Source organism: Pseudochaenichthys georgianus, chromosome 15 (assembly GCF_902827115.2).
Source record: "Pseudochaenichthys georgianus chromosome 15, fPseGeo1.2, whole genome shotgun sequence".
In the NCBI taxonomy this organism is placed as follows: Eukaryota; Metazoa; Chordata; class Actinopteri; order Perciformes; family Channichthyidae; genus Pseudochaenichthys; species Pseudochaenichthys georgianus.
In genome coordinates, this window is record NC_047517.1 from 6,726,786 (window position 1) to 6,754,201 (window position 27,416).

At 43.9% G+C, this 27,416-nt stretch overlaps 1 protein-coding gene across 2 annotated transcripts in view; it reads right to left on the reverse strand.

Annotated features, from left to right (window-relative positions):
- The window catches only part of LOC117460150 (cilia- and flagella-associated protein 46), a 158,691-nt gene that overhangs the window by 24,019 nt on the left and 107,256 nt on the right, over positions 1–27,416 (reverse strand). For both annotated transcript variants that reach the window (XM_034101408.1, XM_034101407.1), the window contains exons 51-55: positions 17,570–17,649; positions 17,146–17,206; positions 17,016–17,048; positions 2,651–2,753; positions 2,414–2,526 (exon numbers count right to left, since the gene is read on the reverse strand). In XM_034101408.1, the coding sequence (XP_033957299.1) occupies positions 2,414–2,526; positions 2,651–2,753; positions 17,016–17,048; positions 17,146–17,206; positions 17,570–17,649 (390 nt within the window). The remainder of the gene's footprint in view (positions 1–2,413; positions 2,527–2,650; positions 2,754–17,015; positions 17,049–17,145; positions 17,207–17,569; positions 17,650–27,416) is intronic.

Genomic DNA, 27,416 nt, shown 5'->3' on the forward strand with positions numbered 1-27,416 from the left:
AGATTGAAATGATACATGAACACTGGGGGCTTGAATGTGTGATGAGAGAAGAAAAGAAAGTGAAAGTAAAAGGCAAACTTTTGAACTAACTTGATGGCGAATGATCTGTTGCCATGCCAACGGCATTTGATGACATCCCATAATACGCTTAGATGCGTTGATGGCTGCATCGTTACCAAACCTCTGAAGTTTTGGGCCGTTTGGAGCATTTTCACTGAAGTTATGAGAAAATCGTGTTTCATGGCGAGCATTGTGTTGCCATGACAACGGCATTTGAAGAAATCTCAAAACTGTCCCGTAGATGTCTTCACGGCTGGACTGTTAGCACACATGTGAAGTTTGAGCACTTTCTGAACATTTTCATAGGAGTTATAGCGACATCGTCTTTTATGGCGAGGGATGCATTTCCATGGAAACGGCATATGATGAAACCCCATAATTGACGTAGAGCTGTTGAGGGCTGGACCGTTAACCATTATCTGAAGTGTGGTGCTGTTTGGACCCTTTTCATCGGCTTTACAACAACATCGTGTTTTATGGCGAGGGATGCGTTTCCTTGGAAACGGCATATGATGAGATGTCAGATTTGACGTAGAGCTGTTGAGGCATGGAGAGGTGATACAGGTGAAGATTGTGGGACGACCGGACCGTGTCCATTGGAGCTACAGCGACATCGTGTTTTATGGCGAGGGATGCGTTTCCATGGCAACAACCTATGGTGAGATCTCAGATTTGGCGTAAAGCTGTTGAGGCATGGACCGGTGATATACAAGCGAAGTTTGGGGGACGATCGGACCGTATCCATTGGAGTTACAGCGACATCGTTTTTCATGGCGAGGGATGCGTTTCCATGGAAACGGCATATGATGACACTCCATAATCAACGTAGAGCTGTTGAGGGCAGGACCATTAACCATTATCTGAAGTCTGCTGCTCTGAGCATGTCAGTTGGAGATATGACATCATCGTGTTCCATGACACAGGTGTTTATACTTGAGCTAACGACGTGTCCAGAGATCAAAGGTTTCCATGGTGATGTGTCGTAATCAGTGAGAGGAGAGCATTCTCATTGTTCTGAATGAGAGATAAACCTCTTACATGTGAACGTTTTGTTGAAGAACCGTAACAGATATCGGTGAAATTTCAAAGCGTGAAGCATGTCAAGGAAGTTGAGTATCTGAAGTGTACTTTTTGTGTACTTTCGGGTTAATAATGTGGCCTTTTTGGCAGATTAACTTAAAGGTGTGTGGTTGCTGTGGTGGGGAAAGATGAGGCTGAACTTACAATGGGGTTTAATGGAGACATGTTGAATGTTTTTGTCACTTCATGCCCTCAAGAGGCATTTTGTTTAATTATTTTGCTTAACTTTTTTTTTTTTTTTAAATTATGTCTCAGGAATGTAGGGTTTAGGAGTTATGGCAGGTTTAAAAGAAAATATGAAGGCAAAATTAAATCTGTCCTCCACTCTAGCTGTGACATCACACTTTACCAAGGTCTGAACAATGTTTAATATCTCTAAAAGTACGAATCAGATTTAAAAGTTGTGTGACACAAATAATGTCAGAAAGATGTGTAACATTTTAAATTTGGAATGAGGTTTCTGAGTGAAAGTATGAAGGAGCAGTTAGCAGTTGAAGTTGCATGAAGATTGTTCAAGTCTGAAGAGTTTCTCCATTGACTTCCATGTTAAACATGTGATGAATTATGGGATATATCTCTGGAATTATGAAAGTTATGAATAAGAAAAGTAATAGCCATCGATTCCCGATCGAGCTGAACGTTTTAATGTTTGAACGGAGTTTCTGCGATGTGGAATGTGGGAGAAGAAGAGGTGCAAAATAACCCGGCGGAATAATAAAGAATTTAGTGCGTAGCATAACAGATAGTTGGAATGCTGTATCAGCATTCCCACTAAATAAGCAACGAAGCATGTGATCCATGGCAAATGTTCTTTTTTTAAATCGATGACAGCACTAATTACAACCATATTATGGATTTTTGTTTTCAGATCTTATCAGAGAGCTGAGCAAATGAAAGTCAGATTTTCAATGTGGCACTATTTGATCCAGCACTTTTACTCCTTCTAGTTCATTGTTGTTTTAGAGAGAAAGCGACATCTGTGGACACCTGAGCAATTAACAATGAAGGAATCCTAACTCGGAGAAGCTGACTGAAATGACAAACTCCCATAATCCAATGCTATTTAACAAGGCAAAAAAACTGAGCACTTGTTATTTATTGACCAAGACACCCCTAAGAAGCAGAACATGACATATTGTTGTTTTAAGTATGGATAAACAATAGTAATCATGTGCAAACGTTCAGCATATTGCCAGTGTTTCAGTCTGACATCTAACATTATAAAAACAACATACAATCATTAAAATATCAAATCTTGTATGGTGTACATTACCACACAGACTGAGGGCTGTCAGTTTGGCAGGTGGAATGTTTGCCATGAAGCGCTCCATCCCCAGATAAATGAAGGCGCTGCATCCGCACAGCAGCTGCTCCACCTCGGAAAGACTTAACACATATAGGAGAGGGGTTAGTGCTGCATAAATTATCAGGTGGGTTGCAGTGTGGCACATACAGTTGGATCTCAGTATGCTCAGTGCTAAGATCCTAACATGCTGACTTGAAATCTAACCTGGGTGTTCCTGTGCTCCCCATGAAGCCCTCCCACAGATGGGTACAATGCTGGCTGTGGGTTTCCAAAATCTCCTTCATCCTCTTGCTTAAGCTGGTCCCATCTGTGCCAGAGAGACAACGGCATAGTGTAAAGCCTTACAAAGATGGGAAGAATGGGTGAGGTATACAACACACAACATTTCTAAGGATCCTTATACGACATCCTTAGATGTGATGTCTATATGGGAGGCTGTGGCTCAGTCGATTAGTGCGCTGATCTTCGAATCAGAGGATAGCAAGTTCGAATCCCACTGCAGTCAGCATGTCGTTGTGTCCCTGGGCAAGACACTTCACCCCAAATTGCTCCTGTGGGCATTGCCCACAGTATTGAGTATGTAAGTCGCTTTGGATAAAAGCGTCAACAAGTGACATGTAATGTATATCATGTTGGAATATCGATGCTTCCACTGACCCCCTTTATTTCTCTCAGTCTCCTAAATCTGATCGAATGTATTATTTTTAACAATGCCTGTTTGAGGTATTACATTACATTACATACACAGGTATAATGTAGTAAACAGGCTTAGGGAGTAACGGATAGCATGTAATGGGATTACTTACTACTAAAATAAAATGAGGATAAAAAACCGATGCAGTCCTTGGTTTAACCGAGATTTAGCTGAACTGCTTCACCTCAAGAACTCCACCTGGCGCAGGGCTCGTCACTCAAAATCCCACGACGATTGGCTATCATTCAGGAAAATTAGAAATAAATCTATACAGGCTATCCGCAAAGCCAATGTTGATTACTTCCATAATCCAATCCAAGGACATTCTGGAAAACAGTGAAAGAGATGGAGAATAATCCTCTCATTGCCCTAACTCCCTCGTTATTGAGGACACAGTAGTCACCGGTAATGAATGCATAGCAGAGCTCTTTAACCAGCACTTTGTTAAATGTGGGAACCTATTTGGCTCTATAGCGCCTCCTAAGCCCCCCACCAACACTCCGCCACCCAGCCTCTCTAGCGCAGCCCCATGTCACAGCTTCTACCTACAGGAAGTTAGTGAGAATGATGTGCTGGAGGTCCTTAGCAAACTTGACCTCAACAAACCTGCAGGTATTGATGGGCTAGACCCCTTCTTTTTTAAAGTTGTAGCCCCGATTATTGCAGAAGCTATCTCCCACCTTTGTAATCTGTCCATACAGACAGCAGTGCTACCTTCTGCCTGGAAGGCAGCCTCAGTGCAACCTTTGTTTAAAGGGGGAAACCATGCTGACCCCAACTGCTATCGTCCAATATCCATTCTACCCTGTATAGCGAAAGTGTTCGAAAAGTTAGTTTGCAAACAGCTAACATGGTTTCTGAAGACTTACAACATACTATCTGACATGCAGTCTAGGTTCCGTGCAGGACATGGGTGTGAGACGGCGGCTCTCAAAGTCCTAAATGATATCATCAATGCCCTTGACTCCAGACAATACTGTGCTGCCATTTTCATCGATCTTGCCAAAGCCTTCGACACTGTAGATCACCAACTGCTTCTGGGAAAGCTTAGATGCATTGGTGTCACTAACCAATCAATAGCCTGGTTTGAAAACTACCTGTCCATGCGCACCCAGTGTGTAACATCTGAAAATCTGATGACACAGCCCCTATCCATCTCTAAGGGAGTACCACAAGGCTCTATTATAGCACCCATCCTATTGTCAATATATATAAATGACATGGAGAAATCAGTGGGCAACTCCTCTATCCACCTATATGCTGATGACACAATTCTGTTCACTGCTGGGCCTTCCCCAGATACTGTCCTGAAAACTCTTCAGGATAGTTTTCAGAGAATCCAGTCACATCTCTCTGCCCTTGGCCTGGTCCTGAACACCACTAAAACCAAGATCATGTGGTTTGGCCGCAGTGGTGCCTCCTAAACGGGCACTATTGTGACCGCCGATGGCCGGGACCTCGAAATAGTTCAATCTTACCTTGGATTTTGGATTGACAGTAATCTGTCATTCTCAGAACATCTCTCCAAAATTCAGACCCAGGTTAAAGCTAGACTCAGCTTTCTATATAGGAATCGCTCCTCATTCACTTCATCTGCTAAACTCTCTCTGGTCCAGATGACTGTCCTTCCTCTGTTCGACTACGGTGATACCATCTACCGCTCGGCGTGTAAAGGAGCTCTCGATCATTTAGACGTTCTGTATCACTTCGCCACCAATGCCCCCTACATGACACACCACTGTGACCTGTACTCTATGGCTAACTGGCCCTCTCTTGAGACCAGACGCAGCATCCACTGGCTGATGTTTGTTTACAAAACACTCCTAGGCCTCACCCCCTTCTACCTCACACAATTACTGCAACTCCGCACACCCCCGACGCACAACACCCGGTCAGCTACAAGCATCCTGTTAAAGATCCCCAAAGCCCATACATCCTTTGGCCGCTCCACCTTTCAATTTGCAGCAGCAGATAGCTGGAATGTCATTCAAAAAACGTTGAAAATGAAAACCTTTGTCTCCCCCCGCACCTTCAATGTCACTATTATTGACACCCTGGTACACACATGTACAGATGTAGCACTCCAGATAGGACTCACATGGGTGTGTCCCAGTCAAAAGCCCAGCGGATCCCAGTGGCTAGGGGTGTTGCCAAATTGCTAGAGGGCATTGCCAAATTTCCCCATTTGTTCAATTACAGGATTTAACCATGATATGGCGCTTCATTCACAAATACACAAAGAGAACTGGGTGTTGTAGACCTTAGTCTGTTTGCAATGTTTGCAGCTCTGCAGTTGTGTGTGTTGAATACTGTAGCATTTAATCACTTATTTGTTATGGTTTTCACAGGCTAGTATAATGAAAAAACATCAGTTTTAGATCAAATAAAGTATATTGTTTGCTTTATGCAGTATATTTTTTGTAATATTGTTGGGGTGTTTTTACACAGTACAGTAGATTGAAGTAAATCAACTTATACATTAAGATAAGATAAGATGGACCTTTATTAATCCCCGTGGGTAAATTCAGTAGTTCAAACAGCAACAGGGTAACGGTGAAAAACAGGATAGCACAGATTCACACAGATTAATAAAATCAAAAATAAGATGAGCGATACAAATAAAAATAATAATAATGAGAAACTATGTAATAAGAAATGAATAAAACTAAAATATAATTATCATATGTAGTGGAACATTTTATTATTATCATCCTTATTATTATCCTTATTATATCTTTCATATGTTTAAACCAAATGCTTCTTATTTCCTCTTGTTGTGCTTTTACCATTATTATTCTATTATATTCTCTTATGAGTTTCCCAGTCTCTGCAAGGCCACAGCTGTTTCAGCAGACTGGGAGACTCATACACAGTCAGACACATCACGAACTTCCCTGCTCTGAGAACCGTTATGCTATCTACTCAAGGCCAGGTGTCTAATAACAATATGTGACTGTGTGAACCCAGATTTCTCACGTTCCCACTGGGGTTCTATATAACCTTTGCTTTTCCATTGTTCTGCGCACTCTCGCGCAGACTATTTTATACTCTGTGCGACTTGTGACATATTTATATTATTGTATCGTGTATTTGAAGCTTCAAATAAATAACCAAAAGACAGCTTTGCTTGATTCACCATTTATTTGTATTGTTCATTTGACTTGTACTCTCCAGCTGTGTTTGGGCCCTAGATTTCCATAACATATATTCATATATTATAATGTATTGTATTATTAAGTAATATCATACATTAACCCCATTATAGCAGATGCCACATTGAATGGATGAACACATTTATGCATCAATAATTACAACAGAGTATTTCTAAATACAAGTTGTAAAAATACTTATATGTATTTAATATTAATAACATAATGATTAATTTCAGATGATAATACTTTTCAGGGTTAGGTCCAGTCTGACAGCGCTTAGCTCTCTGCTGCAGAGAAGATCACTGCTCTAAACAAAGTCAAAAGTCTTACATCCAAACGGAATAAATATAATTAATTATGATGAATACGTTAAGTCTTGTTCATTGTTTTTCACTTTTATTAAATGTTTGATATTTCCGGCACAGACCCTTTCATACCGGCAATGCACAAGAGAAACAACAGAAAGTGCGACAGTTTAAATATGCCAGTGTTAAATTTGTCAACGAAAACTATGACGAAAAATATTCGTCAACAACCTTTTTTACATGACTAAGACGAGACGATGACGAGCTAAAAATAGATTCTTGATAACGAAAACTATGACGAAATGTATATTTAGTTTTCGTTAGGTGTTAATGGTGGACTATCGGACATTCAAAATGCAGCATATTTTCCCCCAAGTGTCCATCTTGTCTGTCAAAATGCATCTTACGTTTCTAACTTGCAATATCATTATTTCCGCTCTCTTCACTCCAGAAGAGCGATCTCCCTGTGTCTCTCTGTGTGCGGGGGGCGGGGCCTAACAGACACGCTGCAGCGGACACAGAGATCTGCCGGGGACGGAGCGTTCAGAGAGTATAGAGACACACTTTGACTAAAAGTTGACTAAAATGTAATTTTTCATCGACTAAAAGTTAACTAAAACGTTTTGAGTTTTCGTCGACTAAAACTAGACTAAAACTACGAAGGATAGGAATGACTAAAATGTGACTAAAACTAATAACCATTTTCGTCTAAAGACTAAGACTAAATCAAAAACAGCTGCCAAAATTAACACTGACATTTGCAAACACAAACCTACAGACTGGGGGTTGGGAGATCACAGGAGGGGGGGAAGCTGTGGAATGTGACCTTCCCCCTTGGGAGACTTACTCCACACATTCCGATGGCCAATTAGTTTTAAACAAAGAGTTTGCAGCATACAGCACAGACAACATGGGGGGTGGGGGCTTCTCAAAATATTTTTGTTTGTTGTTGTTTTGTGTCAGTTTTACGTCGCCACTTCCATTCACATTTTTCATCATTGTTCCACAATGTTTATCATGAAATTAATATCCATATATTTTATACTATACTTGCACTGCTTACCGTTTTCATACTTTATATATCTTAGCATATTCATACACACTGTTAATACTGCTCACAGGCTGCTAGTGTATTCATACCCAAGCTCACTGTTTATTCATCATTAAATTCATTCTATATTTTATTCTGTAGATTGTGTACATTACTTTTCACTTTACTGCTTGTTGCACCGTTAGAAGCTAAACTGCATTTCGTTGTCTCAGTACCTGCAATCTGTGCAATAACAATAAAGCAAGCATTTTTATTGTAGCCTCAACAATCAAGTTCTAATATGAAATAAAAACTAAAACAATCTGTGCTGTTGTATTTGCTGTAAAGTGTCTCTACTGTAGGCTATTTTTTTTATATGTACAGCACCAAAAATCGTTTATAAATGTGCTATATAAATGAAACTTGATTTGATTTGAAAAACAACTACACTCTTTTGGCAGTGTTGTAGTGCCGAGAGATGGGAGTCGGAGGCGGGTTATCAAAGGTACAAGCTAGACTTTTATTTAGCATCTGAAAACCATTGTACACAACTTCATTCCCGGGAAGCGAAGACCGGCGGAAACAGGAAGTCCGGTTCACTAAAATGTCCGTGCTGAACAATACCCCAACCCATAGATCCGTGGGTGAAACTGAATAATGTCAATCACCACAGTGTACACATTAACAACAACTACACTATGTTGGCAGTGTAACAATTAAACAATAACTACACTCTTTTGGCAGTAACAATTAGATAAATAATAAACTGTCAGACTGACACTGAAGACAAACAAACTATTTTCAGCAATCAATCTGTTTAGTTGACTCTGGGTGACATGTGGCGATTTAAAAAAATCGTTTTGTGGCTGTTTGGATGGTGTTGCTCCATCTGGGTCACTGCCGGTGGTTGAGACGGTGGGGTCTTTGGCGACTAGTTTTATAGCCTCATGTAGCTACATTAGTTAGGTGCTTCAGGAGATTGGCATTGCTGTTATTCAATGTGGACAATGCTTTCTTTCCTGCACACAGTTTACATTTGACCATAATATTGTGTGCGTCCTTTATCCCCACACATTGAAAATAGTGGGTTATATCTCCAAGTTGTAAATGCGCTGCTGCTCTCGCTGATACTTGCATCTGCCATAGTGTGTGTGTGTGTGTGTGTGTGTGTGTGTGTGTGTGTGTGTGTGTGTGTGTGTGTGTGTGCTGGTGGTGAGCGTTGCCATGTATGTGTGTGTGTGTGTTAGCAAGTGTTTGTGTGTCTGTGTATTTTCCCCATAAGGCAAGACCCGCCCAACTCTGTCTCTGATTAGCTTACCCTGAAATGTTACCCCGCGTTAACCAATCATCACTCCTCTCTGGTTACTTTCACTTTTCCATGGTGCTGTGAGAGGACATCGCTGTATTCGCCTGTAAACTACATCCGCAGGGAGATTCGGTTCAGTTCCATCACATAATGTAACGCAGTAACGCACCCATTTAAATCACAGTAACTATAACGGCATTACTGAATGGGAATAGGTAACTAGTAACGTTATTAGTAACCGCAAAAGGTAGTTGCGTTACAGTAATGCGTTAGTTTGTAACACGGTAGTCCCAACACTGGTAAACACACACCTGATCACCTGAGAGCTGCCGTTTCATTCAGACTGTTTAAAAAAAAAACAACGGTCTGATTTTAACAACTCAATGTGTGATTGTTATAGCAGTAATATTAGACACTAATAATACAGTAAAATATTAACATTGTACATATTATTGTTTGCCCGTGGGATTAGGATGATCGGTAGTGAGAGCCGTGCTGCATTTTCCTCCGGTCGGATGTGATATAAAAACAAAGCGATTATTTTTGTTGTTGTAAACTCACGTGGATTAAACTACATGTATTAGTGCATTCATTTCAATTCGCGAACATCCATCCATCCATCCATCTTCTCCCGCTTATCCGTGGTCGGGTCGCGGGGGTAGCAGTTCCAGCAGAGAGCCCCAAACTTTCTTTTCCCTGGCGACATCAACCAGCTCTGACTGGGGGATCCCAAGGCGCTCCCAGGCCAGCGAAGAGATATAATCCCTCCACCTGGTCCTAGGTCTACCCCTTGGTCTCTTCCCAGCTGGACGTGCCTGGAACACCTCCCTAGGGAGGCGCCCAGGTGGCATCCTAACTAGGTGCCCGAACCACCTCAACTGGCTTCTTTCGACGCGAAGGAGGAGCGGCTCAACTCCGAGTCCCTCCCTGATGACCGAACTTCTCACCTTATCTCTAAGGGAGACACCAGCCACCCGGCGGAGGAAACCCATCTCGGCCGCTTGTATCCGCGATCTCGTTCTTTCGGTCATGACCCATCCTTCATGACCATAGGTGAGGGTAGGAACGAAAATGGCCCGGTAGACAGAGCTTTGCCTTCTGGCTCAGCTCCCTTTTCGTCACAACGGTGCGGTAAAGCGACTGCAATACCGCTCCCGCTGCTCCGATTCTCCGGCCCATCTCACGCTCCATTGTTCCCTCACTCGAGAACAAGACCCCGAGATACTTGAACTCCTTCACTTGGGGTAAGGACTCATTCCCTACTTGGAGTGGACAGTCCATCGGTTTCCTGCTGAGAACCATGGCCTCAGATTTGGAGGTGCTGATCCTCATCCCAGCCGCTTCACACTCGGTTGCGAACCGATCCAGTGAGTGCTGAAGGTCGCAGACCGATGAAGCCATCAGAACCACATCATCTGCAAAAAGCAGTGGTGCAATCCTTAGTCCACCGAACTGCAGACCCCCCCCCCGACGACTACGCCTCGAAATCCGATCCATGTATATTACAAACAGGATTGGTGACAAAGCGCAGCCCTGGCGGAGGCCAACCCTCACCGGAAATGGGTCCGACTTACTGCCGAGGACCCGGACACAGCTCTCGCTTTGGGAGTACAGAGATTGGATGGCCCTGAGTAGAGACCGCCTCACCCCATACTCCCGCAGCACCTCCCACAGTAACTCCCTGGGAACCCGGTCATACGCCTTCTCCAAGTCTACAAAACACATGTAGACCGGATAAGCGTACTCCCAGGCCCCCTCCAGGATCCTTGCGAGAGTAAAAAGCTGATCCGTCGTTCCACGACCAGGACGGAATCCGCATTGTTCCTCCTCAATCTGAGGTTCGACAATCGGCCTGACCCTCCTTTCGAGTACCTTGGAGTAAACTTTCCCGGGGAGGCTGAGTAGTGTGATGCCTCTGTAATTGGCACACACCCTCTGATCCCCCTTTTTGAAAAGGGGGACCACCACCCCGGTCTGCCACTCCTTCGGTACTGTTTCCGACTTCCACGCAACGTTGATGAGACGTGTCAACCATGACAGTCCCTCAACACCCAGAGCCTTCAGCATTTCCGGGCGGATCTCATCCACCCCCGGGGCTTTGCCACTGTGGAGTTGTTTGACGACCTCAGTGACCTCCCCCCCGGGAGATTGGTGTCGATCCCCCGTCATACTCCAGCTCCGCGAACATATGATACATTAAATGATCGTGAGGATGATGATTGAAAATCGTTTGTTTGAGCCGGGCTGCATTTCCTGATGAAAAAACATAGCGATGGTTTTGTACTTACACCTACGTGAATTAAACAACATTATTGTGTTAAATAAAAACATGGTGATGTTTTGTAAATGATTACATGTCTCTTATTTAGCACATAATATGATCCTATCCGTGACATATGGATCCTATCCGTGACATATGTCTCCTGGGTTCTGTAATATCCGATCAGATACCTGTAGATCTATCAGCTGTTTATTTCACATGAGTTCCAGTGTGGCAGCTTTTCACGGCTCCCCCTGGTGGATCCATGGTCCATTGCAGCTGATTTCATTAAAATTACATTTATTTATCAAGGGGGCGTATCAAGTCTTGCGGGGGGTTTTCCTTTTCAGCAGGGGCCCACCCCGTGCCGACCACGGACCCGCACGGGTAGGCGTCTGAAATGAAGCGCTACATCTGTAGCTGCTTTGCCTAATGCTGATTTTAATGACTGATTGAACCACAGCAATATTGTTTTAGAGTTGTTATATGTTTAACTGCTATGCCTGTCATCTTTGCTCTATGTGTTTGTGTTGTCTCCTGGGTTCTGTAGTGCCCGGAGTCTGTCTTTTTATTTTTTTCCCTCCCAAACCCCATCCCCTCAGGAAGCCTTTGCCTCCTGTCAGGTCATCATTGTAAAGAAGAATTTGTTCTTAATCGATTTTCCTGGATAAATAAAGGTTCTACTACTACTACTACTAGGATACAAACAAAGGTCTATTGCCTAATAGTTACATACAAAAATATATCAGATTCTGTTACAAACGTGGGATTACGAGCAGGATTACAATGTTACTAAAAAGAGCATGTTGTTTGTTGTAAACGGATCAAATATAAATGCTTTTCTTTGTAAGCTGCACTGTTCTGTAAGCCTTATTTGGTTTCTTATTTTCTAAGGTCACATTGTTCTCTTGTCTTACATTATACAAGAAAAAAATATCTTGTTTATTTTGTCTTGTATTTATTGCATTGCATTTGATATTGACATTTAATAACAGAAAGTAATCAGGTAATATGACATTTATATTTTTATACATTTTTTACCGTACTAGTACCGTAATTTTCGGACTATAAGCCGCGCCTTTCCCCCCATTTTTTCGACCCTGCGGCTTATATAACGGTGCGGGCTAATCTATGGATTTTTACAGCTAACGGCCACTAGGGGACCTCCTAAATCTATGGATTTTACAGGTTACAGTCCACCACCTTTAAGTCTATGGGCTCTATGGCCGGTCCGCGCCCCCCACCTTTAAGCGGCGGGCTCCAGCAGGAAAAGCTGGAGGCCGGAAAAGAGTGAGACAGGTAGCGCGCAAAAGTAAAAGTGGAACCGAGAGTGGCACGAGAGACAGAACGAGAGCAAGACAGACAGACATTACGAGAGCGAGACAGTTTGTGCAAAGGAAGTTTTCATGCACAAACCCTTCGTTCAGTGGGAGGCGTGGATGACTAGCGGCGATAAATCATTCACCAAAACTGGTCGCATGCGAAAAGCAACTGTCGCTCAAGTTTGCGAGTGGATCCTGACAGCGTGGAGGAGTGTCAAAACATCCACGATCACCAACAGGTTCCGAAAGGCTGGACTGCTTACATATGGTAATTAAACATTAAAAACACCGGCGGCTTATAGTCCAGTGCGGCTTATATATGTACACATTATTCAATTTAGCTTATAGTCCGAAAATTACGGTAATTGCAACGGATGACATTTTTAAAGTAAAAACTCTCAACCCTGGTACTAAATATGCTCAGTGACAGACTGTGTGAATCTTTCCCAACCTATTTCCCCCCAATACATATTAGACTAGGGAAAATCTTATAACGGGTAAAAACATGTACATTTAAATATACCAGCTTTAGTGTGGTTTGCAGAGATCCACAGGTATGCAATGAGATGAGATGCTGCTTAAGGCAGCAATTATTTTTTTAAATGTAATTGGTATTTGTTTTTTAGATGTGCCTTCCTCCCCTGTTATTAAATTATTATTTTGCATATGCTCTATAACTATTACAAATCTATAAAAAAACAAATGAGACGTTAAACCTTCTGATTTGAAATGTGTGTCATGCAATGATTGACTGAAATACGGTATACAAATAACATTATATGACTCAGAACATCATCAGGGTGTATGCAGGAATCCTGAAGTCAAATGTAATACCTTTTAAGACCTTTTTTAAGACCCTTTCCATACATTTTAAGACCTCATCGCAACCGGTTACATTGGCGACACTTTACCTCACATTTACTATATTGATTGTAAGATAGCACAACTAGAGTGCAGACAGACTACTGAAGCCTCCTCTCCACATGAACTTCAACCTCTCTGTGAAGGTCAGGTATTGCTTTGTTGCTTCTGTACTCTGTGCTCTTTCATTCCAGTAAAACTCCTCAGAAACCATTAGAAACCAGTATTTGACCAATAAACAAAACAATTGACAAAACTTTGAACTATGAAATATATTAAACTTTGGTGAGCTTCAGCGGGGTAATGCCATATAGGAGCTCCCTCACAAATACCCAGGGGTTAAATTGGGCTGGGGCTGTCCGGGGCTAAGCCCGGCACATAGGAAGATGCTCTGACGTCATCACCCTCACACATTTGTCATATGTTCACAAAAAACGATATATATGTTAAGACTTTTCTCGTTCTTAATATAGACTATATTTAGGGTAGATATGTGTTGACCTTACTTTAAAATACCAGATCTCTGTGACCGGATATAGTTTGGCTTAGACCCCGGCCCCACGAGGACGCATACAGTAAAACGCATACGCAAACGCAAAAAAGTCTTCCGTTCACACACTTTCGATTCATTAACGTGTCCGTTCACACTAGACCGCTGGAAATGCTGGAAACGCTGTAGTACATATGCCAGGCCTGTAAGTGGCGCTGCTGCCGCCACAAAATACACCAAAAGCAGCGAAGAAGACCCCGGAGCATGGTTGTCATGGTTGCCCTTCCGTTTATTCTGTGCGGTGGACGGCGTGTTCTCCTGCTGTATATCTCTCAGGTAGTCCACCAGCAGATACACCCCCCCCCCCCCCTACAGAGCGGAGCAAGGAACGGAGGCAACGAAACTTAAAATAAGAAGCAGCATAGTATGGCATGCTATGCATGGGGCCACCTTGAGGGGGTTTCCCGACATGTTGTTTCAGTAAATTAAAGGGTGTATCATGTTGTCGTTGCTGTGGACCTTCTTAATACCTTGGAAAATGCCGTTTAATACTTTTTACAGGGTATATGCAGGAATCCTGAAGTCAAATTTAATACCTTTTAAGACCTTTTTTTAAGACCCTTTCCATACATTTTAAGACCTCATCGCAACTTCGAGTTCTAACCGGTTACATTGGCGACACACTTTACCTCACATTTACTATATTGATTGTAAGATAGCACAACTATAGTGCAGACAGACTACTGAAGCCTCCTCTCCACATGAACTTCAACCTCTCTGTGAAGGTCAGGTTTAATGCAGTATGCTGCTTTGTTGCTTCTGTACTCTGTGCTCTTTCATTCCAGTACAACTCCTCAGAAACCAGTAGAAACCAGTATTTGACCAATAAACAAAACAATTGACAAAACTTTGAACTATGAAATATATTAAACTTTGGTGAGCTTCAGCGGGGTAATGCCATATAGGAGCTCCCTCACAAATACCCAGGGGTTAAATTGGGCTGGGGCTGTCCGGGGCTAAGCCCGGCACATAGGACGATGCTCTGATGTCATCACCCTCACACATTTGTCATATGTTTACAAAAAACGATATATATTTTAAGACTTTTCTCGTTCTTAATATAGACTATATTTAGGGTAGATATGTGTTGACCTTACTTTAAAATACCAGATCTCTGTGACCGGATATAGTTTGGCTTAGACCCCGGCCCCACGAGGACGCATACAGTAAAACGCATACGCAAACGCAAAAAAGTCTTCCGTTCACACACTTTCGATTCATTAACGTGTCCGTTCACACTAGACCGCTGGAAATGCTGGAAACGCTGTAGTACATATGCCAGGCCTGTAAGTGGCGCTGCTGCCACCACAAAATACACCAAAAGCAGCGAAGAAGACCCCGGAGCATGGTTGTCATGGTTGCCCTTCCGTTTATTCTGTGCGGTGGACGGCGTGTTCTCCTGCTGTATATCTCTCAGGTAGTCCACCAGCAGATACACCCCCCCCCCCCCTACAGAGCGGAGCAAGGAACGGAGGCAACGAAACTTAAAATAAGAAGCAGCATAGTATGGCACGCTATGCATGGGGCCACCTTGAGGGGGTTTCCCGACATGTTGTTTCAGTAAATTAAAGGGTGTATCATGTTGTCGTTGCTGTGGACCTTCTTAATACCTTGGAAAATGCCGTTTAATACTTTTTACAGGGTATATGCAGGAATCCTGAAGTCAAATTTAATACCTTTTAAGACCTTTTTTAAGACCCTTTCCATACATTTTAAGACCTCATCGCAACTTCGAGTTCTAACCGGTTACATTGGCGACACACTTTACCTCACATTTACTATATTGATTGTAAGATAGCACAACTATAGTGCAGACAGACTACTGAAGCCTCCTCTCCACATGAACTTCAACCTCTCTGTGAAGGTCAGGTTTAATGCAGTATGCTGCTTTGTTGCTTCTGTACTCTGTGCTCTTTCATTCCAGTACAACTCCTCAGAAACCAGTAGAAACCAGTATTTGACCAATAAACAAAACAATTGACAAAACTTTGAACTATGAAATATATTAAACTTTGGTGAGCTTCAGCGGGGTAATGCCATATAGGAGCTCCCTCACAAATACCCAGGGGTTAAATTGGGCTGGGGCTGTCCGGGGCTAAGCCCGGCACATAGGACGATGCTCTGATGTCATCACCCTCACACATTTGTCATATGTTTACAAAAAACGATATATATTTTAAGACTTTTCTCGTTCTTAATATAGACTATATTTAGGGTCGATATGTGTTGACCTTACTTTAAAATAGCAGATCTCTGTGACCGGATATAGGTTGGCTTAGACCCCGGCCCCACGAGGACGCATACAGTAAAACACATACGCAAACGCAAAAAAGTCTTCCGTTCACACGCATTCGATTCATTAACGTGTCCGTTCACACTTGACCGCTGGAAATGCTGGAAACGCTGTAGTACATATGCCAGGCCTGTAAGTGGCGCTGCTGCCGCCACAAAATACACCAAAAGCAGCGAAGAAGAAGACCCCGAGCATGGTTGTCATGGTTGCCCTTCTGTTTATTCTCCGCGGTGGACGGCGTGTTCCCCCCCCACAGAGCGGAGCAAGGCAACGAAACTTAAAATAAGAAGCAGCATGTTATGGCACGCTATGCATGGGGCCACCTTGAGGGGGTTTCCCGACATGTTGTTTCAGTAAATTAAAGGGTGTTTCATGTTGTCGTTGCTGTGGACCTTCTTAATACCTTGGAAAATGCCGTTTAATACTTTTTAATAGCCTTAATTTTCGCTAAATTGATTTATCAACTTTTAATACTTTTTAAGACCCCGCGGACACCCTGTTTTAATAGCCTTAATTTTCGCTAAATTGATTTATCAACTTTTAATACTTTTTAAGACCCAGCGGACGCCCTGATCATGAGTCTCAGTATAACTTTCCCACGGTCCAAAACACACCATCCATACAAAACCTAAAAGAAAAGCAGTTTAAGCTTTTCAGTACATAACATTTGTTTCGGTCTGAGTGCAGTGCATTTCAACTCTGTATATAATTACACTAGTTTTTAATCTTAGTTTTAAATGTCATTCAAGGTTTGTAATGTGCTTTCTCAAAGTATATTAATGAGTCCTTTACTTACCAAAGGTGCCTTCATTGTGATGGTCAACAATATCTGTCAAAGAATGTTGAGAATAATCATCTATGAAAAAGGTTTCTGTACCTATTAAGAAAAAACTGAAATATGAATAATAATTTAAAAAAAGGTATACATTTCAAATGACGCATGTCCACTGGAAAGGTGTTTGATGGCCGTGCATGAGACACAGGTATCTGGATACATAAATTCAAGGTTATTGCATGTGAAATCCAGAATACTAGCACAATAAAATGTATACAATAGTACATACAGTAGTCAACAGACATGTGCAAATGTCCGTCGCAGGTAAGAATGTGAAAGTGGATTTTATGCAGAGAATATGGAATAAAACAGGAAGGGGTTGGTGAAAAAATACATGTAGTGTATGACAGAGGATAAATACGCAGCAATCTTCATGAAAGCACATTATGTAATTGATTGAAAAAGCACACTTAAAAGGGAGCGAGAGGAACTTAAATAATTGCTGGTGCTGACAGCAGGTAAAAGTAATATTGCTGTCTGTATCTGGCAGGCCCAGATTAATTTACTGAACTCACCACTTTGATGGCTTGGCTTTGATCTCCCTTCCCCTTTGTTCCCTTGCCACCTTTGGTCTCCTTTTTGTTGTCACTTTCAACTGCCACAGACAGGAGGCAGAATTAATACATATACTTGTCTGCAGGGTAGATTACAAGGCATTTGGACTGAACATTTTTTTTAAAAACGTCTCAGTATCTGCAAAGTCAATGACATTTATTGGTGACCAAAGAACAGTTGTAAAAGTTTCCTCATGGCGGCAACATCTATTGCCCTCTGCAAATGAAAGCTGTTGATAAAGCATTGATTTATTTACCAAACTAATTAGATTTGCTTCCTTTTTTCTTATGAAACAAAAAAAGAACGTTATTTTTTCACTATTATCCTTGCTTCACATCGCCATCGCCCTTTAGCTTGTCACTAAAATGTTCAACTTTGGAAATGTTGTATTCCTTCACATAAGCTGTTCCTCACACTATTTTACTAAGCAGATCCACTGCTTGGGTATGGGAATGCTGTCTTTGGATCAGACAGAAATAAAACCGAACGTAAATATACATGTAAGCATCCATTTATTATGACAGGTGGGGGAGGGGTGTTCAAGTTTAAGGAAAATAAGGCACGAGCAAGCAGTGGTAAATACAAACACGTTGTTAGGATTTTGGTACGTTTGTAGAATATTGAGAAGGAGGAATACAGAGGACAATGTATATTCCCTAGCTTGGATATGTATTCATGCAGCAAAGAGCACTGTAGGTAATTTTGTGACGAACAATGCTGGCTATCTAAATCCTTTCATGACCTTTCTAAGGAGAGAGCCAGGGGAAGCCTTTCAGCGTGGGAGTTAATAGAGAAATATTCACCGATGTCAACCTTTAACGCCACGCTCGAGGATAACTCTTTAGACCTTTCAGTCTCCTCTCTGGAAGTTTCACGACCCAGTTGTTTAGTCGGCCACAGTTAACAGTTTCGCCCCACCCCTCGCTCCAATGACCATTAGACCATTTATTAAGGTAAAAAGCAAAAATGCCTCTCAGACGCTCTTCCGTTTACTTGTTTAATAAAGAAAAACAAATGGTCCGAAGGAAGATACACGGATTCATCTCCCTCTATCATGTTGATTTGAATCCGATTTTCTGAACATGAGCCCGCCCCTCTCGACCTTCTGAGCCAATCACAGCACGATAATGACCTACCTTCCGTTTCAACTATACTCCTTCCGTTTCCACTAGACTTTCTCTCCCACATACATACATTCTTCTCTTGCATGCATATGCTGTCTTCAGACATGCATATATTTATAATATTACATGTAAACATTGAATGAATGTGCATGAGAGCAAAATGTATAAATATGAGCGTTACAATATATGAATATGAGAGCAAAATGTATATATAGTGAGTGACAATGTATGAATGTGTGCATTGAAATATGATAATATGAGAGCAAAATGTATCAATGTGTGAGTGTAAATATATGTGTATGAGAGTGAAAATGTATGTATGTAAAAGGAGAATGTGTGTGTGAGAGGACCAGTATGAATTACGGCCACACACATACTGTACACACACACACACACACACACACACACACACACACACACACACACACACACACACACACACACACACACACACACACACACACACACACACACACACACACACACACACACACACACACACACACACACACACTCATTTGCATAACTTGAGTGAATGTTCAAAGGTTACCATTAACACTGGAGACTTATCATAACCTTAACCATAACCAACACATGCCTAACCCTGAACCTAAACCTTAACCTTACCCAGACCCGGCGGCAGACATACGTCTCTGGGCGGGCATTTGATTGACTAAGGCGGGCCCACCCGGGAAATCTGAATTGTCAACGGGGGTGGGGGGGGTGCTGTTAGACGCTCAAGATTTGTCAACGGGGGGGGGTGAGGGAGGTGCTCGTGATTTGTTGTTACGGAAACAGAGGGGTTTTAGGTTGCCATACGGCTGTTGACGGTGTGGAGAGGTGGAGTGAGGTTGAGCGATGGAGAGAAAGGGAGAGAGAGAGAGAGAGAGAGAGAGAGAGAGAGAGAGAGATTGAGCGTATTCCACTTCCTGATATCCATTGTTGCAGATAAATATAAATTATAATTAGGGATGCACGATAATGGTTTTTTGAAACCGATACCGATACCCATGGGGCCCACCCATGACGCCGGGTCTGCCCTTACCCTAAACCTAACCAAGTCTTCACCAAGCGGCAAACTCTGGGGAACAGCCGGGACGCCAATACAGAAGTGCCACACACTGCAGTTCATACATGGGCCGCTAGGGACTGACTGCAAAAAGGAGCAATTTCCATAGACCCCCATGTTAACATGCCCAACTTTACAGCAGAAAAAAAACATGTTTCTACCCATGGATTCCATAAATATTATTATCGATATTGTTAGATTCCACCTTCATGATTATGAATCTGTGAGTGAATTGTTTTCTAACACGACCCTTTTATTTATATTAGGTCTTAAAGTCTTTGCATAAATTAGGGCGTGGTTACTTTGATGGACATGTACATGCATCACTGTCAGCTAACAGCAACTTGTCCACTCTGCTAGGCTACAACGTTAGTTAGTCATAGTACTGTACTTGACCCTTTAGCTTTAGCCGTGTTCGTGGTGCATTTTAGGGAATATTGTTACAAATACCAGACAATTAAAATGTCGTGCTGTGCGCTTGAATGTACTAACAGAACTTCCAAGAAGTCTAAAATGATAATATTATACATGTTAACCCCGTTCGCAGGTGTTTGTCTGCTTGGTAGCTTAGCTTGTTACTTATTAGCCAGCTAAGGACGTAACCCTTTATACATACATATACATTTTAGTTTATGATTCAGCCTTGGGTAAGACTTTTATAGTCTATGACTATGACGCCCATAATGCTAAACGGGAGCAAATGTTAATAGGGGACCCAATTATCCCAGTGGTGGCCGCCGGAGCTAACGGAGCCGCAGGGGGCTAGCTCCAGCCAGCGTCCCGGAGCTAGCCCACTGCGGCTCCGTTAGGTCCGGGCGGTGGAGTCCGTCGTTATAACTGGAGATCAAGGAATGCAGCGAAACGCAGACTTGGTTTGCCTGCTGTAGTATTAGCTAAATAAATTATGTTGAATAAGGCTTATTAAGCTGAACATCGCCACAATTGTTCTGCTATGTATCGGTACTTTTTTTCTTAACGTGTGAATGACAAGCATTAAGAATAACAAAATATAGCTAATTCTCTTGCAGATTGTCTCATTTGATTATGAATGTAACGTTTATATAGGGGACTACACTGTTAGCAGTAACTTGGTATGCATGTATTTCATGTTAGCTTAGCTTCTTAGCCTTAGCTAACTCTGTTTACTTCCAGTTCGGAGGCAGCAGGTCCCGCCTCTTTGCCCTTATTTGGATCAGGCGGGAGTTGAACTCTGACGTCGCTGTCAAGCCGTTAGTGGCCGACTCCGCCTACTGAAGATTATTCCTTCACTACTAAGGGCTTCTCGGCAACTCTGCAGAATCCTATGGGTGACGTCACGGACACTACGTCCATTTATATATACAGTCTATGGTCTTCACCCTAAAATTAATGATTCGCCTCATGGAGACCTCCATGTTGTCCCCATAAGGGAGGCGAGTCCCCACACGCGACTATGTAAACAGATTTAGGTCCCCACAAGTATAGTAATGCTAGGCCACACACACACACACACACACACACACACACACACACACACACACACACACACACACACACACACACACACACACACACACACACACACACACACACACACACAAACACACACACACACACACACACACACACACACACACACACACACACGTGTACGTTAATAGTAACCTTTGAATATTCAATCAAGTTATGCAAATGAGTCAACCTTTAAAAAGGTAAAGATGTCTGCATCATCAGATTCACTGCTCTTTCTACTCCCTCCTCTATTCAAAATATGAATGTGCATTATACAAAGTCACGTGTGACCTCGTATGATCCTGGAAGGCATAAGTTCCGGTGTTGTCAACGAGTTCAGTCCTTTTTCATCTTCTCGCTGCACAGGTTACTACTTTATGAGTAGAAGCCAAGCTAGCTTATTGAAAGACGCTCGCCCTCCAAAGGCTGCGACGAGCTGTCCGCCCTCCCATGGGAGGGGACCGCGGTGTTCACCGCTCGGACCCCAGGAGTTCCGGACCGGTAAAGAGTGGACGCTCCTGCACGTCAGCCGGTGAGATCGCTACTATTTACTGCTGATTGTGCAATCTATTCTCAAGCTAATGAGATAATTGTGTACAAGTTAGCCGAGGGCTCTCACTAATTTGTTACTGCACTAGTGAAGAGAGCGTCTCCGCCACCCTCTCACTGCATACATTTGGTTCATTACCTGTTCTATCCTCCAGTTAGCTGAGTGCTCTCGCTCAAGCTAACTGTTACAGCGCTAGTGAAGAGAGTATCTTTGCTCCCCTCTCACGGCGCACAATTGGTTCCTGTTCCATCCTCCAGTTAGCTGAGTGCTCTCGCTCAAAGTTAACTTGCTACAGCAATAGTGTAGAGTGTTTCCGCTCCCCTCTCACTGCACACAGTGGTTTATGCTCCATCCTCCAGTTAGCAGAGTGCTCTTGTTCAAAGCTAACTTGCTACAGCGCTAGTGAAGAGAGTGTTTCCGCTCCCCTCTCACTGCACACAGTTGGTTCCTGTTCCATCCTCCAGTTAGCAGAGTGCACTAACTGACTTATTTTGTAAGTGCTCACGCCAACTACTATTGTGCTCCCTCCCCTCCACTGCGGATATGGTTTCCTGGCCCAGTTATTTACAGTCAGCTGAGTGCTCCCTCAGACTGACTTAAGCTGCCAGCAGCAATTAGTCTGGAGCAGGGGTTTGCAACCTTTTTGACCAAAAGAGCCATTTTGCTCCTTTTTCCAAAACATTTTTTTGTCTGGAGCCGCAAAACATATTTCATAGTTTTTTATTGTTATATCAGACAAAAACTACAGTTTTTTTGCATTTAGTAGGCTATTTATTACATGATATAAAACTGTTAACCTCTAATAAGAAACAAAGAACTCTTATAAGGAGAATTAAAAATAATACACATGCCTACTTTAAAATAAATTAAACACAGCACTTGGGGAGTCCTCTGCACATTTGAAGGGAAATATTATTAAAATGGGCCCACTTTGAAATAAATAAAACATATAGCTGCACCATAAAAAGAGTTAAAGGTAGGGTAGGTAAGAATGGAGAAACCAGCTCGAGTGCGCGAGAATTTGAAAATACACAACCGGAAAAAATATGCCTCTTCCTTCAGACTTTCTTACAGAGTCCCTCCTCCAACACACACGAACGTGCACATGACCAATGAGGGCACGAGATAAGTTTGTGCACAGATGGAAGGCTGACAGGCAGGTAGGCCAACCAGTTATTTTAGCCGGGCCGAGGCAGATGATTGGTCGTGCTTTTTACAGCGCTACGGCTTCCACAGATTAATTTTTGTATGTATTTATTGTCAAAGCATTTAATATATTCATTGCTATCGGGACGGTAAGAGCATTCCATGGAATATAACAAAAAGTGTTTTCTGAAATAAATTACATACCCCATTGAATTATGACTGAAGATCGTCAGCTGGCTTCCTCTCCCTTGTTGTTCCTCGATACGTAACTTTTAGGCTGCACCACCGTTGACAACTTCTCTCTACATATCAAACATACCGGTAAACCAGCATCGTTTGCTGTGAAAGCAGATAACTCTGTCCACGCAGAATTAAATCCTGTGTTCCTACGGTACTTTTCTTTGATTTATCCATAGTTCGCTCATCGAGCCGGGGGTTATTCGCCTCCAAGAAAAGGCGCTCGCGCGGGACCGTAGCAGGATGTGACCCATATTTTAGTTGACCTAATTAAAACCGTTTTGTTTTTTATTTATGTGTCACAGTATCACCTCAAAATACAAGATACGAAACATTTTCAACCATGCAACAAAATATAAATAGTCCTACAAATACTTTTATTTTATTTCCTTCTTATTTTTGTCTAAACTCAAGGGAGCCAGAGCAGAGGGCTTAAAGGGATAGTGGAAATCCGCGAATTTTGGGTTTAACTTATGTATTTTTATTAAAAATAAGCATAATAAACCATTTTTTTTTATTTCATGCGCCTAGTTTCATTTTATTTTCAATTTTACTGCTCCCGACCACGCCCTCTCAATGAAACGAAATACTTCGGGAATCTTCGGGTGATGACGAAAACAAAGGAAGACGGGCACAAACATTGGACGAGGCACGAGTATTTTATTATGTTTTCTGGTTGATTTAATGCATCATTAGCCTGTACCATTGTGTACAACGCCATTTATTGCCTGTCGATTAGGCGACCAGAGGCCTCGTCATCCGATAATCCGGTACACAGTGTCGAATGTGTACACTACAGTCATAATATAGACATGATAGACTAACAGTACTGTGAGTACAGCCTACACTTGACAGGCAGCCTGGCTAGCCTAGGATTAGGACCATACTACGTCAAAAGACCGATTGGCTCTAGCTGTATATCATGCTAGTATACAATTCATTTAAATGTATTCATGTAATTAATGCCCATAAGGCTGTTACATATACAATAATAAATGTGACAAGATAATTTATGTGAACCTGACCCTGGTATGTTATGAAATGTACCCTACATGCAGTCATCCTCGGGCATAGCCATAGGCCTACAGTGCATGCATGCCAACTTTTGCAATATATAATATAGCGCCTAGCGTGAGCTATGCTTAGGGACCTACCAGTCAAGATTATTTGTGCGTAGGGGTGCATCATCTGGCGCCTGGTCCTGGTCATCCTCGCCATTGCCCATGCCGTGAACTAACTCCATCACCTCGGGCTCTAACAAATAAGGACGTAATGGTCCATTGTCTGGCTCAATATTCTCACCATCGTCGCTTACTGAACCGGATTCAGATTCAGTTCCTAAAACTACATTTTCCCAGGAAAGCCGAGAGGATGTTTCTGACTCGCTATCATCACTGGATACCTCGTACAATCCTTCTTCTTTGTCTGGTATATTTGCCCTTCCACGTTCATTCTGCATAGACGCCATGGTTTGTTATCGTTTCGTCTTTCTGAGTTTTCCTCACTTCCGGTTTGGCTGAATCGATCATTTCGTTTCTAAAAAAGTTCGGGGAAGCTGCAATAAAGTGCTTCTAACATGCGTAAGGCAATTATTATATATTTTTTAATCAGGTGTGATTGTTTTGGTACGTAATTATGCTTGTATATAAGTTAAAACGAAACTATTTGGGGTTCAATTTCCACTATCCCTTTAAAGGGCCGCGGGTTGCCGACCCCTGGTCTGGAGTGTTTCCATTGGTACTGTCGCTATGTTTAACGGCTGTAACACCTGTATGGCTTCTCTTCAACCAGAGGATGGCCATGACCTTTGCCCCTCTTGTCTTGGCCTCGAGCATCTGAGGGAGGGCCTTTGGGAGAAGCCGTGCATAAATTGCACCATCATGCCTCGTGCGGTAAGAGCTGCTAGACTAGCCGAGGTTGAACTACTGACTGAGGGTGGCCTTCCCCCTGCACAGTCGACTACAGCCCAACCTACCCGTCCTAGGTGTCGGGCAGCAGAGGCTGCGGGTGCCCCGCCCAAGAAGAGGACTAAGCCTGTTAGGCTGTCCTCTAGGGGTGGACCTACTCACTACTGAGTTGGCTATCCATTCTGGTGCCAGTACAGAGCACGCCGCTGCACCCAGTCCACCCATGGCTGAGCTGATTCCAGATGACGATGTGTTCTTGATGGCAGCTTCAGCCACTCAATTTAATGAGTATGACGGGGAGGGCCCGTCCCATGCTTCTGGGCCTGGCTCCTGTACCTCAGCTCATGCATCCTCGGAGGGGGCAGCTGACGGCTCCATGGGTACCGTCATTCGCATTCGTCATGGCAATGGCTCGCCAGCAGCTGGATGTACAGCAGCCCGAAACAGCACCTGCCAATGCGTTCTTCAGGCACACTTTGGCACCCGCCACCTTTGCCGTTCCTCACTCTTGTGAGTATCTGAGGGAGCTACATGCATGCTGGAGGGACACTAAGACTCTTTCCCGTCTTCCGTCCGATGGCCGAGCCCTGGCAGCCATGCAGGATGCGGCAAAAGTCGGCCTTGACCACATGCCGGCTGTTGAGCCTACTATTGCTTCCCTCATAGTTTCCACTGACGAAGCTCTGAGGTCGGAGGCCAGGTGCCCTCGGACCCAATGTTGGGTCACTTATGACCTGCTCACTAAGGCTTACGATGCAGCGGCGCGCATGGGCCGTATAGGCAATTCCCTCTCTCACCTCATGCTCGCCCTCTCAGCTTCCCTGCAGCAGGAGGCTCTTAGCGCTTCCTCTACCAGCCTCAGTGACGCCTCATTACAGGCGTTTGCTCTGATGTCTAGAGAGCTTGGGCGCCTGATGTCCACTCTCGTCGCCAGGTTTGGCTGGCACAGTCACCCTTATCAGAGGCATGTAGGAGGCATGTGGAGCCTAGGGAGCTGTTCGGTTCAGCTGCCATAAAGGTGCTCGAACTGACTGTCCAAGCTAGTCAGACCAGGCAACAGTTCTCAGCTCTTGGCAGAGACATGCCGCCCCCGGTAGGCCTAGAGGTTCCGCGTCTGCCTCCCGAGGCCGCTCCCATCCACCGGCTCACCCCGGTGCCCGCCATGGGCATCAGCGTCCCACGAGGGGGCCGGCCCGCTACGGTCCTGTTAACTCGCCCCCAAGGCAGCCTCGGTATCTGGTGCCTAACCGTCGCCCCCCCAGAGCCTCCAGAGGCCCGGGGGGCAAGGTACTGAGGGTCTGGGGCCGGCTGTCGGTTATTTCTCCCAGCAGCAGCTCAACTACTGGGTAGCTCAAGCTTCAGACCCCTGGGTGGTTTCCACCTTAACCCAGGGGTACAAGCTTCAGTTCCGACGCCGACCCCACTCAGAGCCTAACCTTCATTGGGGTGGCTCTGGACACAGTCACTATGCGGGCCTGTCCATCTGCTCAGCGCCTGGACGACATCCTCCAGCTTCTTCCCCTCTTCAAAAGGGGCAGGTCTATGGCATATATCCTGTTTCTCCGCCTCTTGGGCAAGCTGACAGCTGCCTCAACTGTCGTTCCCTTGGGCTTGGTGTCACTGCGCCCCCTGCAGAGATGGCTGAACGGCCTCCACTTAGACCCCAGGCACAGAAAAATCAGGATGTCACAACAGTGCCTCTCCACTCGATCCCCATGGAGTGAGAGGTCATATATGTTGAGGGGCGTGGCCATGGGCTCCGTCCCTTTCCGCAGAGAGACCGTTACGACGGATGCCAGCCTCTCGGGATGGGGTGCTGTGTGGCAAAACAGGACAGCCGTGGGCAGTGGTCTGCTCAGGACTGCACAGAACACATCAACGTGCTAGAGCTGCGAGCTGTGCACCTAGCACTCAGGCACTTCCTGCCATACCTGAGGGGGAGGCATGTGCTTGTCCGCTCGGACAACACTACAACGGTGTATCACATAAACTAGCAGGTTGGCACCAAATCTGCACGCTTGCTAGAGGTGTCCCAGACTCTTCTGACCTGGGCAGCTCCTTGCCTGGCCAGCCTACGGTCAATGTATCTGCCCGGAGAGCAGAACCAAGTCGCCGACTTCCTCTCCTGTCACAAGTCTCTACCAGGGGAGTGGCGGCTTCATCCAGAGGTGATGGCCAGCATCTGGGGTCTCTTCGGCAGGTCAGAGGTATATCTCTTTGCCTCGAAGATGTCGACCCACTGCCCCCTATGGTTCTCCTTGATGGAGAAGACCAGCCCTTTGG